At 43.0% G+C, this 20,605-nt stretch overlaps 1 protein-coding gene across 1 annotated transcript; it reads left to right on the plus strand.

The window, feature by feature from the left end:
• The first annotated feature begins 1,072 nt into the window (after positions 1-1,072).
• Positions 1,073-20,530, plus strand: ENOPH1 (enolase-phosphatase 1). The gene is made up of 6 exons (XM_073340497.1): positions 1,073-1,280; positions 9,842-9,943; positions 11,899-12,101; positions 16,527-16,659; positions 17,391-17,514; positions 19,499-20,530. The coding sequence occupies exons 1-6, from the start codon at positions 1,197-1,199 to the stop codon at positions 19,636-19,638; spliced, it is 786 nt and encodes a 261-aa protein (XP_073196598.1). The 5' UTR covers positions 1,073-1,196; the 3' UTR covers positions 19,639-20,530.
• Positions 20,531-20,605: the final 75 nt, after the last annotated feature.

Below are 20,605 nucleotides of genomic sequence, written 5' to 3' on the forward strand. Positions count from 1 at the left end.
ATTGCAAGGGGCTTCTAGGGCATAACGAGATTCCCGTGTGTACTCCGAAGACACACAAAGCTACCCTCCCCCAAAGAGAGAGCAGCGTGACATAGACCAACCCGCAAAGTCCGTGGAGAGATTCAATATTCCTTCTCCCCTGTATACAGAGAAGGGAGGTGATAGATGAAGACAGGCCGCAAATTCCCCCAGGCGACTCGCCCTGCAGTTTAAACAGCCAAGCAATCTAGGCAATCTCTCCCAGCCCGTCTTCATTATTGCGGTATCGGTCAGTTGGAGAGGGAAGCGGTTGTCTGCAGCTATGGCTTCCTGACGTTGCAGAAGCAGCTGCTTCCCCGCCTTTCAGATCCTACTGTCTGAAAAGGTGGAAGTACAAGTCATTATGCAACCCTCGCTGTATCTCTACACAGCTGTGCAACTGGGACCATGCAACCTAGAAATCTAATTAATGCACCAACCGCACCACTTCTGCCTAAGAGAAATGAAATCCACTAGGGAGGGATCTCCATAGGGCAGGAGAAATTCAGGACCAGGTTTAGACCTCGCATTTCCGTGAAGTGCCGTTTGCATCTGCAAAGCCAGTTTGAACAAGAGCCGGGCAGTAGGTTGACGGGACAGGGTGTAGAGCAGGAGAAGAAGTATGGAGGAGCGGCTCGGCTTTATATGATTGCGTGAGGCAGCCTTGAGTCATCGATACTACCTTACCCACAGGGTACCATGCATTTTATGCAACTCACCTTGTATTCTGCACTATGCACCCTATGGCTTGTGCCATGCACTTTATTTGCACCCTATGTACCAGGCACCCTACATACTGTCCCTTTCTCGAAGCAATGAGCCGCTCCCGCCCTCTGTTTACCGCACTCTACCGATCATGCCTAGCACATGCGCTAGGCAGCTTCGCACACTGCAACCCGCACACATTCGCCCCCTCCTCGCCGCCACCCTCGCCCTGCAAGCGCATTATGACGGCCAAGCCCCGCCCTTCTTTTTCACCCGCCAATCACACGGCAGTCAGCCCCTGGGTTGGCGCAGCGGCGCCCCCTTCCACCCACGTGGGGCGCCTCCCTTCGCCGCTGCCCGGGCTGCGCGCTGGTTCCGCTGGCGGCGCGCGCTGCCCGCCCCGCCCCGCCCCGCCCCGCCGCGGGCTGTCCGGGGGCGCGCGGCGCCGGCGCTGACGGTGCCCGCGGGTGGCCATGGTGGCGTTCGCGGTGCCTGCAGAAGTCGCTGTGATCCTGCTGGATATCGAAGGCACCACCACGCCGATTACCTACGTCAAGGTGAGCGCTCGCTGCGCGGGGAGACGGTGCCTGGCACAGGCGCTGCGCCTGCAAAGCGAGGCGGGCGGCGGGCGGCGAGGAGCCAGGCGGCAAAATAGTCCTGAGGCCAGGCGAGTTCCTACAGGGTGGCGCTGGCTGGCATCACAGTGGTGGGGTCTGCTTGCTTCGTGGGAGAGGGGAGCCCCTGCCAAGGCTGAAAAGCCCTTCATGGCTATCCCGCTGAATCTTGCGCGGAGTGTGATGCTGGGCGGACTGGAGGCAGCTTTCCCACCCTGTGCCAATCAGAGCAGTTCTCTCGTGTTTTTTATTTTTCATCTTTTTTTTGCCTTGGCTGCTTGCATGGGTGGGGTCTGTCTCAAGGGTTCATTTATTTTGCAGCTCCACTGATCGTTGCCCTGAAACCATTCTAGATCACTGACCTACCTACCCACGTTAAATTTAAATATAGAAACATTGAGAGACCACTACCTGTAGTCTATCCCTCACTTCTCACAGAACACCTACAGTTTAGGAATAACATCTTAATAAACTTTTACTATCCAGCCCCTGTTCTGCACCCTGCTACATAAATGCAGTTTGTCAAATGTGAGTAGATTACTTTGACTAAAGTGCTAGCCTGCCACATCATCAGGTATTCAAGAAACCAGGTCATTTGTACATGCCTCAAGCCCAGTCTTGTTTGCAAAGCTCTACTGTGGCTTAGCGCACAGAACACGAGTAGTGAATTGAAAATAGGGCAGTGGTTTGGGGTAACTAGTATGGAATTCCTACACAGCTGGTGGACATGTACTTTAGTTTATCTGATTGAGTTTTTAATATACATTTTTGGATGTAGCATTAACCATAGGTCACTTTAAGAATGTTGTCACTTTGGATCACAGTTCTAGTTCAAGGTTACTCTGTGTGCTGCTCTGTCAAACTCTGTCAGGCTAGTGCTCAGAACATAGATGTCTGCAAAAGAAATGAATTAAAAATGAAACAACCCTACTGAATATACAAGCCAAGATTTTTTCCTTGTTAGTTTGACTGCTGCTGGCATGCATTGACAACAACACAGTGATCAAAATTCTGATTTTACAGCTTAATTTGCCAGCAAATCAGGACCTCATAAAGGCAAAACAACAGTTTAGTTTTTCATAACTGTCCCAAAACAGCTAAATAAAACACACACCATTCCAAATGCAAAACAATTACAGACAAGTTAAAAATCCACCTTCTTATTCAGTAAAGAAAGGGCAGCACTTGCTTATTAGGGTTTTTAATATACCTTTATGCTGGTTTCAGCCAATCAATATATTGAGTGGTTCCTTTTTTTGTCCCAGGGCTGCTCGTCTCTGCTGTTTGTGAAGCTGGCCTTCATTACCAATCATAACTAAAATTTATATATATATATATATATATATATATATATATATATATATATATATATATATATATATATATATATATATATAAAGAAAATCAAGTTTCACTAGTCTTCTGACTGATTACCCCATCACCACCACCACCTTTCACTCACTGGCTTTCATGTAGGTCACTCTTCTAAGATAATATAGGTTTACATGTTGCTATTTTTGTTTTTACCATATACAACATTTTTCTTCTCTGTAATTATGATTTTGGTAGATCACTAATATACAAGGTCAAAACCTTGGGTCTTTAAAAGGAAACTAACTTTCTAAATCTTGCTTGTGGGGGCTGTAGGCAGCAGCCTAGTCTTTATTAGGCCTGGTCTACACTTCCAAATTTTGCTGACATGGTTATGTTGGTTCTGGTTATGGGTATAGGTGTTCCTTACAACATAGGTACGCTGTCAAAGTAAACCCTCCTACTGGAGATGCAGTTACACTGGCAAAAGGCCTTTTTGGCTGGTATAACTGCATCAGCACAAGGATGATTTTGCTGGTATAGTTTAGTTTTTGAATGCTATTTTAACCACATTATGTTTTCTATGCATCAGGGCAAGAGTGTTCCAAGAGAAACATTTTAAAATGTATTTCTGAGCATGTTGGTGTGTGGTTTGTTTCTCTCTGCCTGTGGTGGTGTAGGAGAGGGTTTGAGTTGCATAGACCAGTGGGCCATGCCCTTCCTCACAAGAAGGTGCAAAAGACTAACCACAGGCTGGATCTTCAAGTAGTTCTCAAGTCTCAGCTTTCATTAAAAAACAAACCAACCCTCAGATGCTATTCAAATGTGATGTCCATGTGAATTTGTAGAGAGCCAATAGCTGAGATGTGAACTGCCTATTCATTTCAGTGTGTGCCAATGCAGGTGTCAACAGTATAATTATGGGGTGGCATAAGGAGCTGATGATATATAAATTAAGATGTGTGGGCATTTAACAACACATGGAGGCCCCAAATTACTTCTTTTCCTTAAGGAGGCTCAGCTTTCAAAAATTTGGTAAATGTTGATTTGGCCCTAAACCAAATTATAATAGAATATGAGATCTCCCGTGTTTAGTTTGTCAGTTTTAAACCCTCAATGTTGTATGTCTCACAAACACTGAACAAGAGGCATTACTTTCGGGCCCACTGACGCTACAAATATACCCATGTTTGTTTTATAACTGATTTGACACTCATCTGACCTGGTTACAAATGACAAATGCTGTTGTGTTCACACAACAGCTTTTTTCTTAACACAACCATTTTAGTGCATCCACACCATCGGTGCTGGAACTGCGGGTGTAGAAGCACCCCCTGCCTTGAAATGGATTCCATTATATACAAGTTTCAGAGTAGCAGCCGTGTTAGTCTGTATCCGCAAAAAGAAAAGGAGTACTTGTGGCACCTTAGAGCTTTCGTGAGCTACAAGCTTATGCTCAAATAAATTTGTTAGTCTCTAAGGTGCCACAAGTACTCCTTTTCATTATATACAGGGTTCACAGTTTGGCTCAACGTCCCTCAGCACCACCACTATAAAAATTGTTTCAGCACTCCTGGTCCACACCCACCATGTTACCTAATTGTGTTCGTATCAGTGCATTTTTGGAAAAGTGAGAGCCCTATCCCAGAATACCTCAGCCCAAAAGATATGTACACACAGCAGCACCATCCTGACATTGATCAATGCACTCTGGGAGTCCTACTGCACAGAGAGCTGGGAGGAAAGAGGGCCAGACAAATGTGTTACATGGATACAGTTAGGGTTCCCTGCCAGCTAAGCAAAACTTATGAACTGGCTACAGGAAGACCGTTCGTTCCAGCTTAGGCCATTGACAAGGGTAAAATATAGTTAGCTGCCACTGTTACTTGAGCTTGGTCTACACTTAAAAATTTTGTCTGCGTAGCTATGTTGGAGTGTGGGAAATCACACTTAACTGACATTGCTGAGCTGGCAAAAGCCACAGTGCAGACTCATGGCATGTCTACACTATAGACTTAAGTCATTATGTTAGGTCCACGTACAGCCCCCCCAGTAATTACTGATGTCCACGCTACCTCCTGCCAATGGTGCACGTCCTCATCAGGAGCGCTTCCACCGACTGAAGAGGGACAGTGTGTGTGGGCTGAGAGCCAGGGCTCTCAGCTTCATGCAGCTCCCCACAGAGGTAACCGCCCAGGGCTTCTCACCTCTGTGGGGAGATCCGTGCCCAGAGTCCAGTCAAGCTGCCATGCTCTACACAGACACTATGTTGCCCAAACTACACCGGCTTAAGCTCTACGCCTCTCGTGGAGGTGGAGTTATGTTGGTGTAGTAGGGCACTTACATCTGCGGGAGCAAGGCTGTCGTGTAGAGACGGACATAGTTCCTTTGCCAGTATAAGCTGCATCTCTATTAGGAAGGTTTGCCGGTATAGTTATATGGGCAAACCCTTTCAAGTGTAGACAAGGCTATAGTACTAACTACGTGAAGTGTGGGCCCAACCTGTATCTACAGTTAACCAGGTACTAACGGGTTACAAACCCAGCTATGATCTGTTGCACAGGCAGGATGAAGGTAATAGTTCATACCGATTTCCTGAAGAATAGAATAGTGGAATCTTTTATAGAAATCGCTTCCTGAGAGGTAATTTTTATTGAATGAAACAAGAATTGCCCCCCACAAAGTTGCAGCCTTCTTGAGAGTGATCCCACTATATCATTTCTTGAATCTAGAAGTATAAAGCCGTTTCTTCCTCATTCTGCCACTCATTCTTCTAGTTCTCCAGTTTTCCAAATCATATCGTACCTTTGGCCTTAGACCATCAAATTTGCCGGTATTACTTTAAAATGGTGTATTTTCTTGGCTACTGCTTGTATTTTTAAAATTGAATAAATCTGCCATATGAAGTACGCTTTGGCTCTAATAAAGCTTCCTTTAATGGCTTTATTATGTTAATTATTGCAATATGGCACACACTACTCATTTTCCTCAAAGAAACTTCTAAGCTGCATCTCTTTGCAACTTTAAGAATGGTTGCCACTAATCACTTACTCAGTTCCCTTCCTTTCCACTTCACTGATTAATTTATAGCTGGTCACTAAACAGTTGCAAGAAGATTTTTTTCTGGCTTCAATTGGATTCTCCAAAGAGAATTTTATTATAGAGTATAAATGGCTTACTCTTAGATATGTCCCATCATAGACTTCCCATCTCCTTAGAGAATATATATATTCCTCTTGTGCTGTAATTTCAGCAGACGATATAATTAATCTCATTCCACTTCCATCGCTTAATTCACTGAACTCTATTAATCTAGAGAGAGTTTTCTAATCTTCTCTCATATTAGAATCCCATTAGTAAGGAGCTGAGCATTTCGGCATGCTTAGGGATTTAGAATTTTTGCGTGTCCTAGGGCAGGGTTGTCAGACTCATCCTCTGCAGAGGGCTGACCTCAAATTTTAAATTATGGTTCATGGGGCATGGTATGAATTTGGGATTGTGCGCTATCCTCCACCCACAGCAGAACTTTCATTGATGTTATGGGAGGTTTGCATAAAGATCAAGGGTAGAATTTGCTCTTTATGTAATAACTAAGCCTCTGATTTTAGCATTTTGTTTCTACTTTTGTTGTACCATTCAATTGGAAGATATTCTCAATTTTAGGATCACTGCTAGTTTTGAGTTCTTTTTCTCTCCCCTCCAAGTCTGTTCTGTCACTCTCTTTATATGTTGTCTTCATTCCCTTCCCTGCAACTAACCTGAGTTCCCAACCCCTTGAGCGTCCTTCCAGCCCCTAGAATGATCAGCAATGAAATAATCAGTGCTAGCATTGATATGTTGCACTGGGCTTAAGGTAGCACCCCAATTGGATGAATGGGTGTGGGAGATCTATCATTTTTTCAGGCAGGCTGCAGAGTCAGGAAGACAAAACTGCAGTGGTCGATTTCTGTTTATATTTGGAAACCTTTCTTTTCAATCATAAGGGCTAGACACTTTTTTTAAAATGAGAGTTAAGATTTTGCATAATACAAAGATTGTCATGGGGGATGGATAAATATGTCAAGCCAGCTGCATTTTTGACACATCTGTCACAATGGATACATTTTATCCTGTTTTCCCTGTTGAATTTAAGTGGACATCAATTTGAAATCTAGTCACTTTCTAAAAATCAGATAAGTAGCTTCAGATATTACCCCTCACCAGATTCCCTTGCAAATTTTTGTTTCTAATATTTTTCTCTCCCCCTGCTGCATGGAAAAAAAACACAACAGGGGAAATTGACTAGACAAAAGTTCTGTCCATTACAAAGTATTTTCAAGGGCACAGAGTAATCAAACTGAAGTTTTTTTTCTTTAATCTTTTTAGTTGTAGTAATCTTATAACAATAGTAGATAAAACAAATCAGACAAGCATTTTTTAATTGATAGTTTTTTTTGTTTTGTTCTCAATTAAAACGTGAAAAGCTTCTTACTCACCTGGCTGTAAAGAGAATTTTGAGAGTATAATCCAATCCAATGTAGTCTCTAGATCATTGGCTCTCAACCTTTCCAGACTACTGTACCCCATTCAAGGGTCTGATTTGTCTTGTGTTCCCCAAGTTTCACCTCACTTAAAAACATACAAAATCGACATAAAATACAGATGTGTCACAGCACACTATGACTGAAAAATTGCTTACTTTCTCAATTTTACCATGTAATTATAAAATCAATTGGAATACAAATATTGTACTTACATTTCAGTGTATAGTCTATAGAACAGTATAAACAAGTCATTGTCTGTATGCAATTTTAATTTGTACTACTTCGCGAGTGCTTTTTATGTAGCCTGTTGTAAAACTAGGCAACTATCTAGATGCGTTCATGTACGAAGACCTCTGAGTACCCCCAAGGATACACGTACCACTGATCTAGATACTCTCTGACAAACAGATACATTAAGAAATTAAGTCAACACTGAAGACTAGTAATAATTGTTTGAACAACATTGAAGGGGACATGCAGAGGAGGAAAAATAATGGATTTGGGCCCTCTTGTGCTGCTTTGATACATAAAGACCTAAAAAGTTTAGTATTTAAAATTTTAAAAATACTATTTAAAAAGTTCATTTCTTTACCACCACAAAAGACTCTCGATAGTGATTGGAGAATTACGGACATAACTTGAGCCTGAAAGCAGAGCAGTAGAGTTGGGAAGTTGTTTTTAGTCACAACGCTTCAGTGCTGTTATAATTCTAATGACTACAAAGCACTTTAGAGAAAGTTGCTTTAAAGATGCAGCACCCTCCCCATTCACAACAAACATCCCTGGCATGCTCCTCTCTCCTTGCATCATCACCCTGAGGTCTTCCAGCAAAATCAGGGCAGACCAGACTAGATTCAACATTCAACAGGCTGGAGCAGAGAACTGGGCCAGCCCTACAGGACAGGAGCTGCTGCAGAGTGAGTGCAGAGCAGGCTCACATTCCAAACCCAGGGCAGAGAAAGTGTGGGGGGACCCAATTGCCACTGCACAGGGTCCCAAAATTCTTTAATCCATCACGGTACCCAGGTGTCTCAGAGCCACAGGTTGGTTGTTTGACACAAACATCACATAACTGAGATGTCACTTTCACCAGAACAAAATACAGTAGTCTGTCCAGCTGTTAGACTTTGTGTATTTAGATTATAATCTGACAGGGTGGGCACTTTTTTTGTTGTATGGTTATGCAGTGCCTAGCACAATGGGAATGAGACCTCTAGGTACTACGCTACGGCAATACAAATAATAGTCTTTATGGTTTATTTGAGGTGTAATTGGTAGGATGACAGAGAAAGAAAAATGGTGGCAGTCAGTAAGGTATTTTCTTTAACAGCTAATGTTTGTAACAGGAAGGTGAAATAACTTAAACAGGGATAAACTTCCCAGCTCCATCCAAAGGCATGCTCTGCTTATCCCTGTAGTCCTGACTGGGGTCTGTTGGTGTTACTGTAATACACATGATTAGTGATAAGAAGGCTCGCTTGTGTTTCTGTTCTCCCTTAAGATTCCATATCATGGCTACAATTCTCCTCTCACATTTTTTCTAAGCTTGCTTTATTTCACTTAGAATTAGAAATACTGTCCAGCAGAGCTCAATTGAAAGCCTAAATATATGGCGATGTAAGACTTTCTTAAAAGACCGGTTTAAAAATACGTATAATTCTCTAGCTCAAATCACAAGTCAAATTTCATTTCTAGAATGGCCGAAGAGGAAGGGCCCCCTTTAAAACAGAAAAAAAAAATTCGTATAACTTGTTAGTTCTGAGTGTGTGAGCAGTCAGCCTTGAACTCCTGTGCTTAGGAGTTGAAAGTCATGTCGTGTTATTTGAAAGATCTTCTCTGGACGTGCACTAAGATGTCAAATGAGACATCTTTTCATTAATACAGCTGAACTTCAACTGGTCCCCCTGCTAATATTAAGTGATTGCAGCTACATAAGCGCTTGTTTGGTAAATCTGTGTTCACTAGCTTGCTTAAGGGGGCACCCTCAACTTGAAAAGAATCACATTTCTGCCAGAAAGCTTTGTACCCACTAGTACTAGAGTTACAGGTAACACCTGAGATCACTACAAGAGAAGATGATCCGCGAGGGGAAAAAAAAAATTATGCCTCTTTTCAGTTCATTTCCTTTGAGCATTTGACAGAACAGCTTGATTCTCTTTTCCCTTCTACAGTCAGCTACCCCATGGTGAAAAGACCCTTCTAAACATCAGCAAGAGATCAGAAAAAAATTATGCTTTTTTTACACTTTTGTTTAATTTGAGGTCATACTGTTGGAAAGCAGCTCGATCAGAAATTGGATTTTTCAAAAAATTGACCAACTTCTCTTTTTGAAGTCTTTTCATTGTTAATAATACATGTACATAATGCTTTCACTTGGTTTTCAATGACCTATCTACTTCTAAGCACTTATTCGGATAACCTTGAGCCACACAGCACTTTATGGTTCTGTTGGGTTTCTCTATGCCATCAGGGTTGGTGTTTGTTTTGGTCATCGTTAACAATAGTTACTGAGCATTTCTGTCTGTTTCATAGAGTTTTAACTCTTCAGTAATGCCTACGGTACACACAGTAACTAATTTTTTTAATCATATGTGCAGTATCCCTGTAAGGGAAACTTACATGAGTGTAAGTGCGCAAGTTTAAATGAGTCCTGTGTGTTTGTGTTACCAGGACACACTATTTCCGTACATCAGAGATAATGTTAAAGAGTACCTGCGTATGCACTGGGAAGAGGAGGAGTGCCAGCAGGACATCAGCCTTTTGAGGAAACAGGTGAGTGATTGGAACCATGTTATATCTTGCCAGAGTTTACTTCCTGCAAAGGACTTCAGGTCACTCAGAGCTGTGGCTGTTTTTACTAATCGTATCATATATTCGTGAAGTAGTAGGAGTTATCACTTGACTTTGAGGAGCACTTCCCTTCTTTCTGAGCTTATTTGTTTTTGAACGTACAGAGTGCGTCTGTCCCTCCAATATTCCATGGATGTGTTTACCTAACGTACATGTCTGCTGACAGACGCCAGCCATAAATAGATTCAAATCCCCGCTTCCAGGATGCAGTAATGTGAACACAAACTGAACACACATTTTCCATCCCCACTCCTTAAAATGCCACACTGGCTCTGTTGGGCCAACACAGGAGTAAGGTCCAGAGACTAGAGTCATCCACTGAGAGTCAGCGATGTTCAGATAGTACTGCGAAGGGTACAGTATAAAAACCTACATAGGTAGAATCCCCTGCCTCAGGTTCCAAGATGTTTAAATTCAAGGGCTGTTTAGCTGATCTCTGTCACAACAATTCACTGGTGGAGATTCAGTCTTCACCTCTGAAATTCAACTGTACTGGAGCAGAACAGGAAGCCCAGCATAATTCTAATCAGAGGCTGGGTGCTGTGAATCTGTTCTTGCTGAGAGCATTCTTTCTGAAAGCTCTTTGTGGTGATCTGGCTATATATTTAGCAGCTGATCTAAACAGATAAAGGACTTATTTTGAAGGGTGCTGGGCACGCTGGCTCTGATCCAGTAAAGTTTAAGCACAGGAGTAGTCCCATGATGGGACTTCTCATGTGCTAAAAGTTAAGCATGCGTTTAAGTGCTTTGCTGAATTGGGATCAGAGTGCTCAGCGCTTAGTTCTGCTAGGACTCGATCCTGCGACCTTCCATTTGCAGCTGGATATGATGCTCAAGTCAGAAAACCTACCTCTATATCTAAGGTCACAGAGGAAATCAGTAACAGAGCTGAGATCTGACCCCAGGAGTTCCTGGCTCCTGGTCCTGTGCTTTGACCACTAGACCAGACTTCTCTCTCAAATATGATACAGGGAGCACATAAATAGAATATTAACATCTGTTTTTCCAGGGCCAACTTTTTAGGGTTTTTTTTGTTTTGTTTTTAAATGGTAGTGGTTAAATGCAGAATCTGAATGTATTCCCCACTATCCTGTAACTATTTAAAATCTAGTTTGAGGCTTTATCTATGAAACTTCTATTTAAATATACAGAGTCTTTATGCCACATTTAATGCCTTCCCTTATTTTATTAAATGAATCTTGGAGAGAACTGTATACTTCCCAAAAATCATTGTGGTAAGACTCATTATATTTAGGATTAAAGCAGTGTTGAAAGCATTTAATGTGCTGTTCAAATGGTAAGTATTGGGTTTTTTGAGAACCCATGTTTTTATGGATTCAGAAAATCTGAGTTTGCATAGCTGGTTAATGTAGGATTTAGGTGAAGCCATTTTATTCTAGCTCTTTGTAGGTGTATGTTGAAATTTGTCCAGCTGGGACAATATCTTCTAGATTAAAAAAAGGGCTCCATATTTAAATGTAAGACCAAGATGTTTAACTAACGTCCAAAATGGTTTTGGTCAGTCAGTTATAAATACTTGGGGCCTTTATTTCACATTTTAAAAAAAGAATGTGAGTTAAATTTAAGTGTTTGAACTTAACTTATGTCCAGCCTTATGTAGTAGGGTAACCAGTGATCAAATTAGGTTAGTGTAGTTTACAATTAAAGTGTATGCTTCTGGACCCCAATTCTGGTAAAAGTCCCTATTCAGGAAAGCTGTTAAGCACCTGTGTAAGCCCGATTGACTTCATGTGTGTAAAATTAAGGATGTGTTCTATGTGCTGCCCTGAATAGGGATGGACTTATGTTCAACTGGTTTCCTGAATCGGGGCCCTATTTAGCAGTCTTGGGTCACCTTTTTTGTTCTTAATTTCAAGGCTGAAGAGGATTCCAACGTGGATGGCGTTGTGCCTATTCCTTTAGAAACTGGAAGTGGAGAAGATGAAGTGGAACAGGTCATCCAGGCTGTAGTAGACAATGTGCACTGGCAGATGTCCCTGGACAGAAAGACCACAGCATTGAAACAGCTGCAGGGTCACATGTGGAGGGCAGCCTATGCAACTGGACACATGAAGGGAGAGTAAGTAACTCCTGTTCCTGAAAGTTTCCTTGAAGTAGATCTTTTATATTTTGCTGAGCTAAGTTTCTTGGGCATACGTTGGAGCCAAGTAGTTACATAGTGGCTGGAAGGTGACCGGTCATAGCAGTGTAGTGCTGTATAAAAATGTAATCCGATTACTTCTTAGCTGAACGTCTTAGCTGAGCCCAAGCACTATCATGGAACCAAGACCAAGTTCAGCCAGCCTCACCTTTCACCTTGAATGCACAATGCAAAACTAATCCATGATTTGTGGTTGATTTTACCCATGGGATCTAGGGAGCAATATTGTAAAATGACTTTGGGAAATTGTAAGACCCTGGGATTCAGTTTAGTTTACTGTAGTCATCCCAATGAGTAATGGGAAAACTTGAGGGGCAAAGGAGTGTGATTTCCCCCCCCCCCCCCCAGCCTGTATAAAATGATCACTATATTCAGCAGGTATGTGCTTGCACATTTGAGCACTTTGCTGCTATCGTCACCAGTAAACTGGCAGCAAGGCAAGATGGCAAACACTAACTCACAGGCTCTATGGGAAAAGACAGAACTTGAGAAATAGGAACTTGTGAGAATACACATCGTGAGGAAACTGGAGCGAGCAATTCTGCTCAAGTGATTAAGAGGGCTCTCTCGTTATGTTAGCGAAATATATGTATCCTATTATTCAGCTGGTAAAACTGACTCATTCATTTAGCAAGGGAGATGGAAAGCACAAGTTGGTAATTCTCAGTTTAGAGAACAGCCCTCCTTATTTCAAATCATTTATCCAACAGTTACAATTAATTCTGGGACAAGGTGGATAGACAAACCTAAACAAGAAATTGGGGAGGAGTTGAGGGAGAGCATGAAAAGTGAGATGAACTCCCTTCTGTCTTTGGGACAGGTACTTTCATTCCTAGGCATCTCACAGTTGCTGAGAGTGGAATAGCAAATCAAGCTCTCCACATCTCCACTGATACCTGGGGGGGTTTTCAGCAAACGGTGAGGTGGCTAAAATATTGTGAAGTTCTGCGGAGAATCAGGATAACCATTCAGTTGAAGTCCAGTATAGATATTTGACTATGCTTAGTGGTTCAATTCCATGGCTGAGTGAGAATGACCAGTCTCTAGGTGTTTTGGATGTTCCTTGCACAGAGAAGAGAGAAGGGAAATAGAGAACTTGGGGAAAGGTAGAAGACAAAGGAAAAGTACTGTAGTAAAAAGGAGGAAGGGAAGCAGGAAGAAACTGATCAAATCTGTAAAAACATTGGGATGGTTTACAAAGGAAGAAAACCCATTCAGCTGTTTATGCGCTCTACAGCATATCAGCCTTTGTTTCGGTACAGTCAGCTAATAAACACTTGCATTCAGGATCATGCTGAAAACTGGCTTTTGTCTGCCAAGGTAAAGGCTAGGAACAACAATCCACAAAGGAGCCGTTGGGGAGCAGACACTCACGCCTTGCACACAGCCACCTCGTCCCCCGTCGCGTTAGCAGCTGAAGTGAAGCACCAGTATAGCAGGTAGCACACGTACAAAACTTGTCAATGCGCACTGAATGCTTACGAGAATTGTCAGAGGGGCGCTGAAGCAAACACCCACAGTCTGGCTCCAGTCCTTACACCTCTCTTATCACCATCCCTCCAAAGAAAAGCAGCAATAATAGGAGAATATGACTACGTGATAATGAACCCAGACTTGCCCATCTGCTCTCGAAACCGTCGCCCAACAACAAGCAATGGAGGCTGTGGGAAAGCAGCGTGAATAGAAAAACGAGCCCTAATCACAGATCTACAGACCAACCACCTGGGTTCACCATGCCACATAAGATACGAGTCACAGCGAACCACATCAAAACCTTACACGGGCAATGCAATTACTTACTTCACAAATGGAAAATGGACAGCCTGATACACAAATGTGGAGAAAACACCCAAATCATGAAACATCTAGTGAGCCGCTGCCCTCTAAGAGCCTTTTCTACAGGGACACCTTGATTCATTCCATGGCACTGGAGGCTAATAGAGTGGATGACAAACTTGGACATCGACCTTTAATGTTGCTTTTCAAGTGGCCATATGAAAGAAGAGGACTTATTTTTGGAATCTTAAAATTTGAGCTTTGTCTCTTCGTGGCAGCTAGGGCCTTGGGTCAGTTCCCCAGAATATCCCCTCTTCCTCTAACCAAACCTGGCACATCTCAATCCAAGACGCAGGAATTAAGCTTGGCAAACAAAAGCATGAGAGGGGCAAGTTCCTATCAGAATATGCTCTGTTTGAATTTTTTTGGTTAACTGGTACCAACGTTGAAGTTGCTGTACTTGAATGTCTTCTAAATAACCAGCAAACGTTGCGTATAAACCCTCAAGTCCTGTGGCATATTGAGCGCATGGTAGCAAAGAACTGGGGAAAAAGAGGACGCCACACTACTGTTCATGTAGTGTAAACAAATGTTCAGAAGGAAAGCGTATTCCTTTATGTCAGCTCAAAGTCCCCTATTTCTTCAGATACCCAGCTCCCATTCCTGGGTCTGATATTGCACTGTCTCGCATGCTGGGCAGTTGTTTACACCTGTACAGTGTGGCTGGCAAATGCTGCCATTCTGATGCGGTGGCATTTTACACCCCCACTGCACAGGTATAAAACCACTCCAAACGTGGCTGCAAAGATCACTTTCCTTGCTCGTTGCTTCCACTAAACCATGCTGCTCTGTGTCCCCCTCCCCTGGCTTGCCTCCTTCACCCCAAACAAACACACACTACTTGTCTTCATTTTTAAGGGCCTTTCTGGCCCACTCCTGCTCTCTCTAGGATCTCCCATACGCTATCAAGCTGTTGACCCCACTCTGCCAGTAATACCAGTTATCTTCATCCACTTTAAGCTTTTCTAACAAGCACCTTCATGCTCTCTCACTGGCCACCTTCCACACGGAACGAGCGCCTCATCCACATCTGCAAAGCCACCTCATCCTCCTTCAAACTCACTTCTGCTGCAATGCCTACAAAATAAAACTCTACAGTTATTGTGCAGCTGCTGGGCAGAGACCCCTGCTTATGCTGACCAGTAAAGTCCGCTAACTTTTGCTCCCCTAGTCGGTTTGTTGTATCCATCTGTTGTCTTATACTCTGATTGCAAGCTTTCTGGGGCAGGGACCATCTTTTTGTTCTGTGTTTATACAGCACCTAGCACGATGGGGCCCAAACCAGTACCTTGCTATAAATTGTAATGGTGTAAGGCCGTGGAGAAAGAGGCTATTGTCAAAGCCATAGCTGCATCATTAGTGATTTTTTTTTTCTGTCAATCTTAAAATTCATTATTCCTTTAACAACCTAAAAATCCAATCACACAAGGCTGAAAACTAACTCTGTTACCCCCTTTAACAAAACCTGCACTGATTTCTCTGTTTTCTTTTACCAAACTGATACAAAGCACCTTCCGATCATCAGACTAGGGAACTGATTGTAAAACAGAGCTTGGAGCTCTGCTGTGTTTTGCTCTTTGGATAAGAGTGGATGTCGAATGAACGCTGTTACAAAGGCGTGATACGGGAATACTGTGTCACCTATTACTTGGTCAGATGGGCTCCAGTCTCCTGTTGCCGTTCGTTGGTATGGCTGTGATGATGGAAACACCATTGTAGCATTTTTCAACAGTCCGCAAAGCTGGAGTTTGGGGGGGTTTTTGGTGCTTAACTATCAATAGATCTTCTGTCATTTCATCCCTGATGTAACTTTTGTCTTCAGTGGAGTTAAGCCATGGATGAAATTAATCTATGATTATTACTGTAAAACTTAAAGAACAAGTCCCCATAAATGGAGAAGGTCTGATCTGCTCTTCTTAAAGAAGCATTTTTTCCCTGATTTGTTCTTTAACCCTGAACATTTCATAGGAGCTGCATCAATAGATCGTAGGGCTGCATTCTCATTTCATTTCCACTCTTGGCCCCCAACCTTGCCTGCTGCAAGTGTTCAGAACCAGGAAACTAAGCTGATCTTTAATGGGTGGGAATGAGAGGGGGTTGCTCCTACTAATTATTAGTAGAATGGGAATGAAAACTATTTTATGGGACAGTCAAGCTTCAGAATGTAAGAGGTCTGTTAACTTCCTTAATCCCTCCAAACATCAGGCTGGTCAGGAACTTCTCTTTCCTCAAACATTTAATGAGCTGGAGAAGCCTTAGCCAAGTGTCTGAAACAGCCATTTGTAGCTACTTGCTGTTCAGTGATCAGAATAGATTGCTCGGTCAGTCAGAGTGTAGTATTTGTTATGGAAATAAATTCCCCAGTGGAGAAGTGCTGAGCAGCTTTTAAATCCACCACCAAAAAATCCATCCGGTAATAGAAACGAAGCAGTTTGCATGGGGCAGTACTATGTTTGTCTCATGCAGCTGTCCGCAAGTTGTTAATATTGCAATTATCCTTCATTGCAGATTCTTCCAGGACGTGGTTCCAGCCATCAGGAAGTGGAGGGAAGCAGGAATGAAAGTGTATATCTATTCTTCAGGGAGCGTGGAGGCCCAGAAGCTTCTATTTGGATACTCAACAGAAGGGGATATTCTAGAGGTAGATAAGATTATAGCCTTCTTTACAGCTTCTCCATCTACAAAATGGGGGTGGTAGCTACCTTCCCGGAGCTGGGGTGAGGATACACTGGTTCGTGCTGGTGATGTGCTAACCATTAATATTCTTTGATGCTATAATAAGTTACAGAAAAATTAGAAGTGTAGGATGGGTGAAGAGAAAGTGGCTTTAGCTGCAGTTGTCAAGTCTGCTACAATTTCAGAGACTGCATTCCCATATTTGCTTTTTCAGTTGATACTGTGCATGGATATCAGCAAGAGCCTTTCCAGTGTGACGGTGTTAACACAACAGAAAGATCTCTTTCCTCTGCCCCGCTCTTAAAAAGAGAGAGAATCCCCCCTAATTAAGCCACCTCTCCAGAAGAGCCTGGATACTCAGACAGACTCACTGAAAGCCAACCCCTAAGCACTGTGCAAAGCCTGTTTCCACATCAACACAGCTTGTAAATGGATGTCTTTAGCCATTTTTAAGGAAAGGTGCTGAGAAAGCTACGCAGCTAATGGGGCCACCCTGCTCTGGATGCTCTGTCTATTTGTTGTATCATTGAAAATGGCATGTATTCTCTGGCTTTCCCGTGATCAGAGCCTTGTTTGTTAAATTCCCCTCACTGCATTGGTAGGAACTCAGGATACTGATTAGGGTTCTGTAGTTCATTACCTGGGTTCTAGAATTAGTATCCTCCTAAAAAAGCAATGCTCTCTTCCATCTTTCAGCTCTTCGATGGCCACTTCGATACCAAAATAGGTCACAAGGTAGAGAGTGAGAGTTACAGGAGGATTGCGTCAAGCATCGGGTGTTCAACTAACAACGTTCTCTTCCTGACAGATGTCACTCGAGGTAGGAGGTCTGACTGGCTTTCCTGCTTTTCCCCACATTGCAGCCGAGGAGGGATGTGCTCTCTAACTGTACAGTGTTAAGCACTTACCACTGCCAGGGTTGGAATGTCTGCATGTCCGTTGCACTGCTCCTTTCTTAAACTTTCATCCCATCACGTAGCCTCGCTTGGTGTGTGGACTAGGGCAAGCATTTAACCTGGGGCTTGTCTACATGAACTTTTGGTTTGTGGCAAGCTGGGGTGTAAAGGGAGTAGATCAAAGTAGGCTAGGGAACTGTTGGTGCACAGCAGCAGGGTCCACATGGACGCTTACTGGGGGTAGATTTACACCTCAGCTTGCCACAAACTAGGTGTTCGTGTAGACAAACCCAGTCTATCACCTGGAGCCTAGCGCAGGCCACTAAAACTGGGTGCAAAGTAGTAAATCTGTGTCTATGTGCAATTGGCCAGTGTCTACAGGTGCTCAGCGTAAAACTAAGAATGAGGGTTACTGTATGCTGCTGTTACAAGCACCCTCCTCAGAAGACCCGATTCTCTGCTCTACACCATAGGCAATCATCATCTGTGCAAAGTGGGCGAGACCTCACCCATTGTGAGGTAGTAGAAAGTCAGGTCCAGAGAGCTTTTTCCCCAGACCTTTTTCTTTACATAAATATAGCATAGTTTCTAATGTTATACCAGTGTAACTCCCAAGTAACTTGGTTCAGAACATATCCCTCAGTGTTACTCAAATGTAGCCCCAGATTAGGCCTCTAAGCAATGTATTCATTGTGGAACAAATGAGTAAATTTATTTGTCAGTATATCTATATTCCTTAATAAAGAAATGGAAACTTTATACTGGAAAACAAGCGGTGGAGGACAAGACAGAAATCCCAAAGGGAAACTTAACCCTAACATTAAGTAGTCTGATTTTGCACTCCCCATTTCCCCAGCATTCGAGTTCGAGTTATCAATAAACTGAACTCCCACCTCATTTTTCTACCAGACTGCCACAGGGGAGAATATTATGGAGGAGTCTGGAATTAGGATGCTCTCCAGCTCCCCTTGCAGGGATTTACTTTCCTGCTGCTCTGGCTGAAGCCAAACTGGCCTGTGTTCTGGGCCAGTTTTTCCTTTAGAAACTTCCCCCCCATGTGAGAACACAACTACATTCAAATATATTGATGAGACAATGTTCCCTTGCCTCCTACAGTACCCTAGAGTTCTGCTCTTTTCACAGTAAGGCAACAGAGAACTATTAAAAAGAGAAAATCCTGGTAAGACATGGGAGGTATTTGTCTCACTCGACTCAGCACTGGTGAGGCTCAGATGGAGTAATGTTTCCAAGTCTGGGTGCCACACTTCAGGAAAGATGTGGATAAATTGGAGCGAATCAGAGAAGAGCAACAAAAATGAAAAGAGGCATAGAAAATCTGACTTATGAGGAAAGGTTAAGAAAACTGGTCACAATTTAGTCTTGAGAAAATTAGACTGAGGGGGGACCTGATAAGTCCTCAAATGCGTTAAGGACTGTTACAAAGAGGACTAGGATTACTTGTTTTCCCTGTCCAGCAAAGGAAGGACAAAAAGTAATGGGTTTAATCTGCAGCAAGGGAGGTTTAGGGGAGATATTAGGAAAACTAACTATCAGGGTAGTTGAGCTCTGGGACAGGCTTCCAAGGGAGGTTGTGGAATCCCCCTCATTGGAGGTTTTTTGGAACAGGTAGAACGAACCTATCAGAGAGGGTCTAGGTTTACTTGCCCTGCCTCAGCAGAGGGGGCTAGATTTGATGACTTTGAGGTCCCTGCCAGCCCTACACTTCTATAAAGTGTATGGAGACCCAGTTTGATTCCAGCCTCCAGACCCCTCATGCATTCTAAGATGCCTTCCAAAACTGGGGAGGCAGAGGGGTTGGAGGAGGCACATGTTGCCTTGCCCACCAATGTGAAACACCAAACTAACTGCATTGGCCTTCTTGTTTCCTAAACTCTGGTCTTTCCACAGAGGCAAATGCTGCAGAAGAAGCAGACATGCACGTGGCTGTGGTCCTGAGGCCAGGTAATGCAGGGCTAACAGACGATGAGAAGTCATATTACAGTCTCATCACGTCTTTCAATGAACTGTTCCTGCCTTCCTCCACTTAGGAGAACTTGTGCACATGCACAAAAGACCAAACTACACCCGCTGGAATTGTCCTTGTGTCATCTTTAATTATGTTGGTAATGAGAATTTTAGAAGATATGTACAGGATCCATGACCGTCTGCAGAAATTGATTTAAGTATTTTGGAGGGGATTTTTAATGCAGGGAAATTGAGGCCTGTCAAAGTCTGTTGGAGTTGTGAGTGGTGCGAGAAGCAGCATCCATGAAGCCTGTGTTTGATTAGCTTTCCTATCAGGGAATTTATTACTACAGGTTGACTGTTCTGCCAGCCAACCACCGGGTAATCTAGTTATGAAAGTCCATGTGACAACATTTGTCACTTAAAAACAAACTATTCTGTGAACAAAGAATTTCTCACACTCCCACAGACTTGACTCTTACAAGGAAATATGAACGTCCCCCTTCCAATAAGATCTGTAGCTCTCACGCTGGAAGTTAAATTAAGCGAAATTACTGTCTTAAGAGGTTAAGCTCTATATGTTCAGGATAGCCAAAGGTAAATGTCACATGTGGACCCATGAAGTTTGGAGGCTGCAGTTAGATCCGCCAAAGAGGAGGTTTAAATGTAAACCTGCTTATGATATTGGGCTAGGTACTGCAGGACCTGCTGCATGCTAGAGCCAGATTTCCATTTATTTCAGAAACGTAGCACTCTTAGCAATAATCCTGAAACTTTCCTTAAGCAGCCAAGAAATGGTTTCACTAACTTGTAACTCAGCTCAGCTCTAAATAGACATTAGAAAAGATAGTTCATGGCTTTGGCACTACCTGCTGCACTTGATATCAATGAATGATTACAAAAATACAAACCATGTAACAGCACCACTTAACCTACGCCACTTTATACTATGTGGTAAATAAAAGTACAATTGTCTTCCGCCTAAAATTCCAGTATTTGCATTATCCCACCAGTGGCCAGCCTCTAGCATTGGTGGAAGGGTTTTCTTAC

Source organism: Lepidochelys kempii, chromosome 4 (assembly GCF_965140265.1).
Source record: "Lepidochelys kempii isolate rLepKem1 chromosome 4, rLepKem1.hap2, whole genome shotgun sequence".
In the NCBI taxonomy this organism is placed as follows: Eukaryota; Metazoa; Chordata; order Testudines; family Cheloniidae; genus Lepidochelys; species Lepidochelys kempii.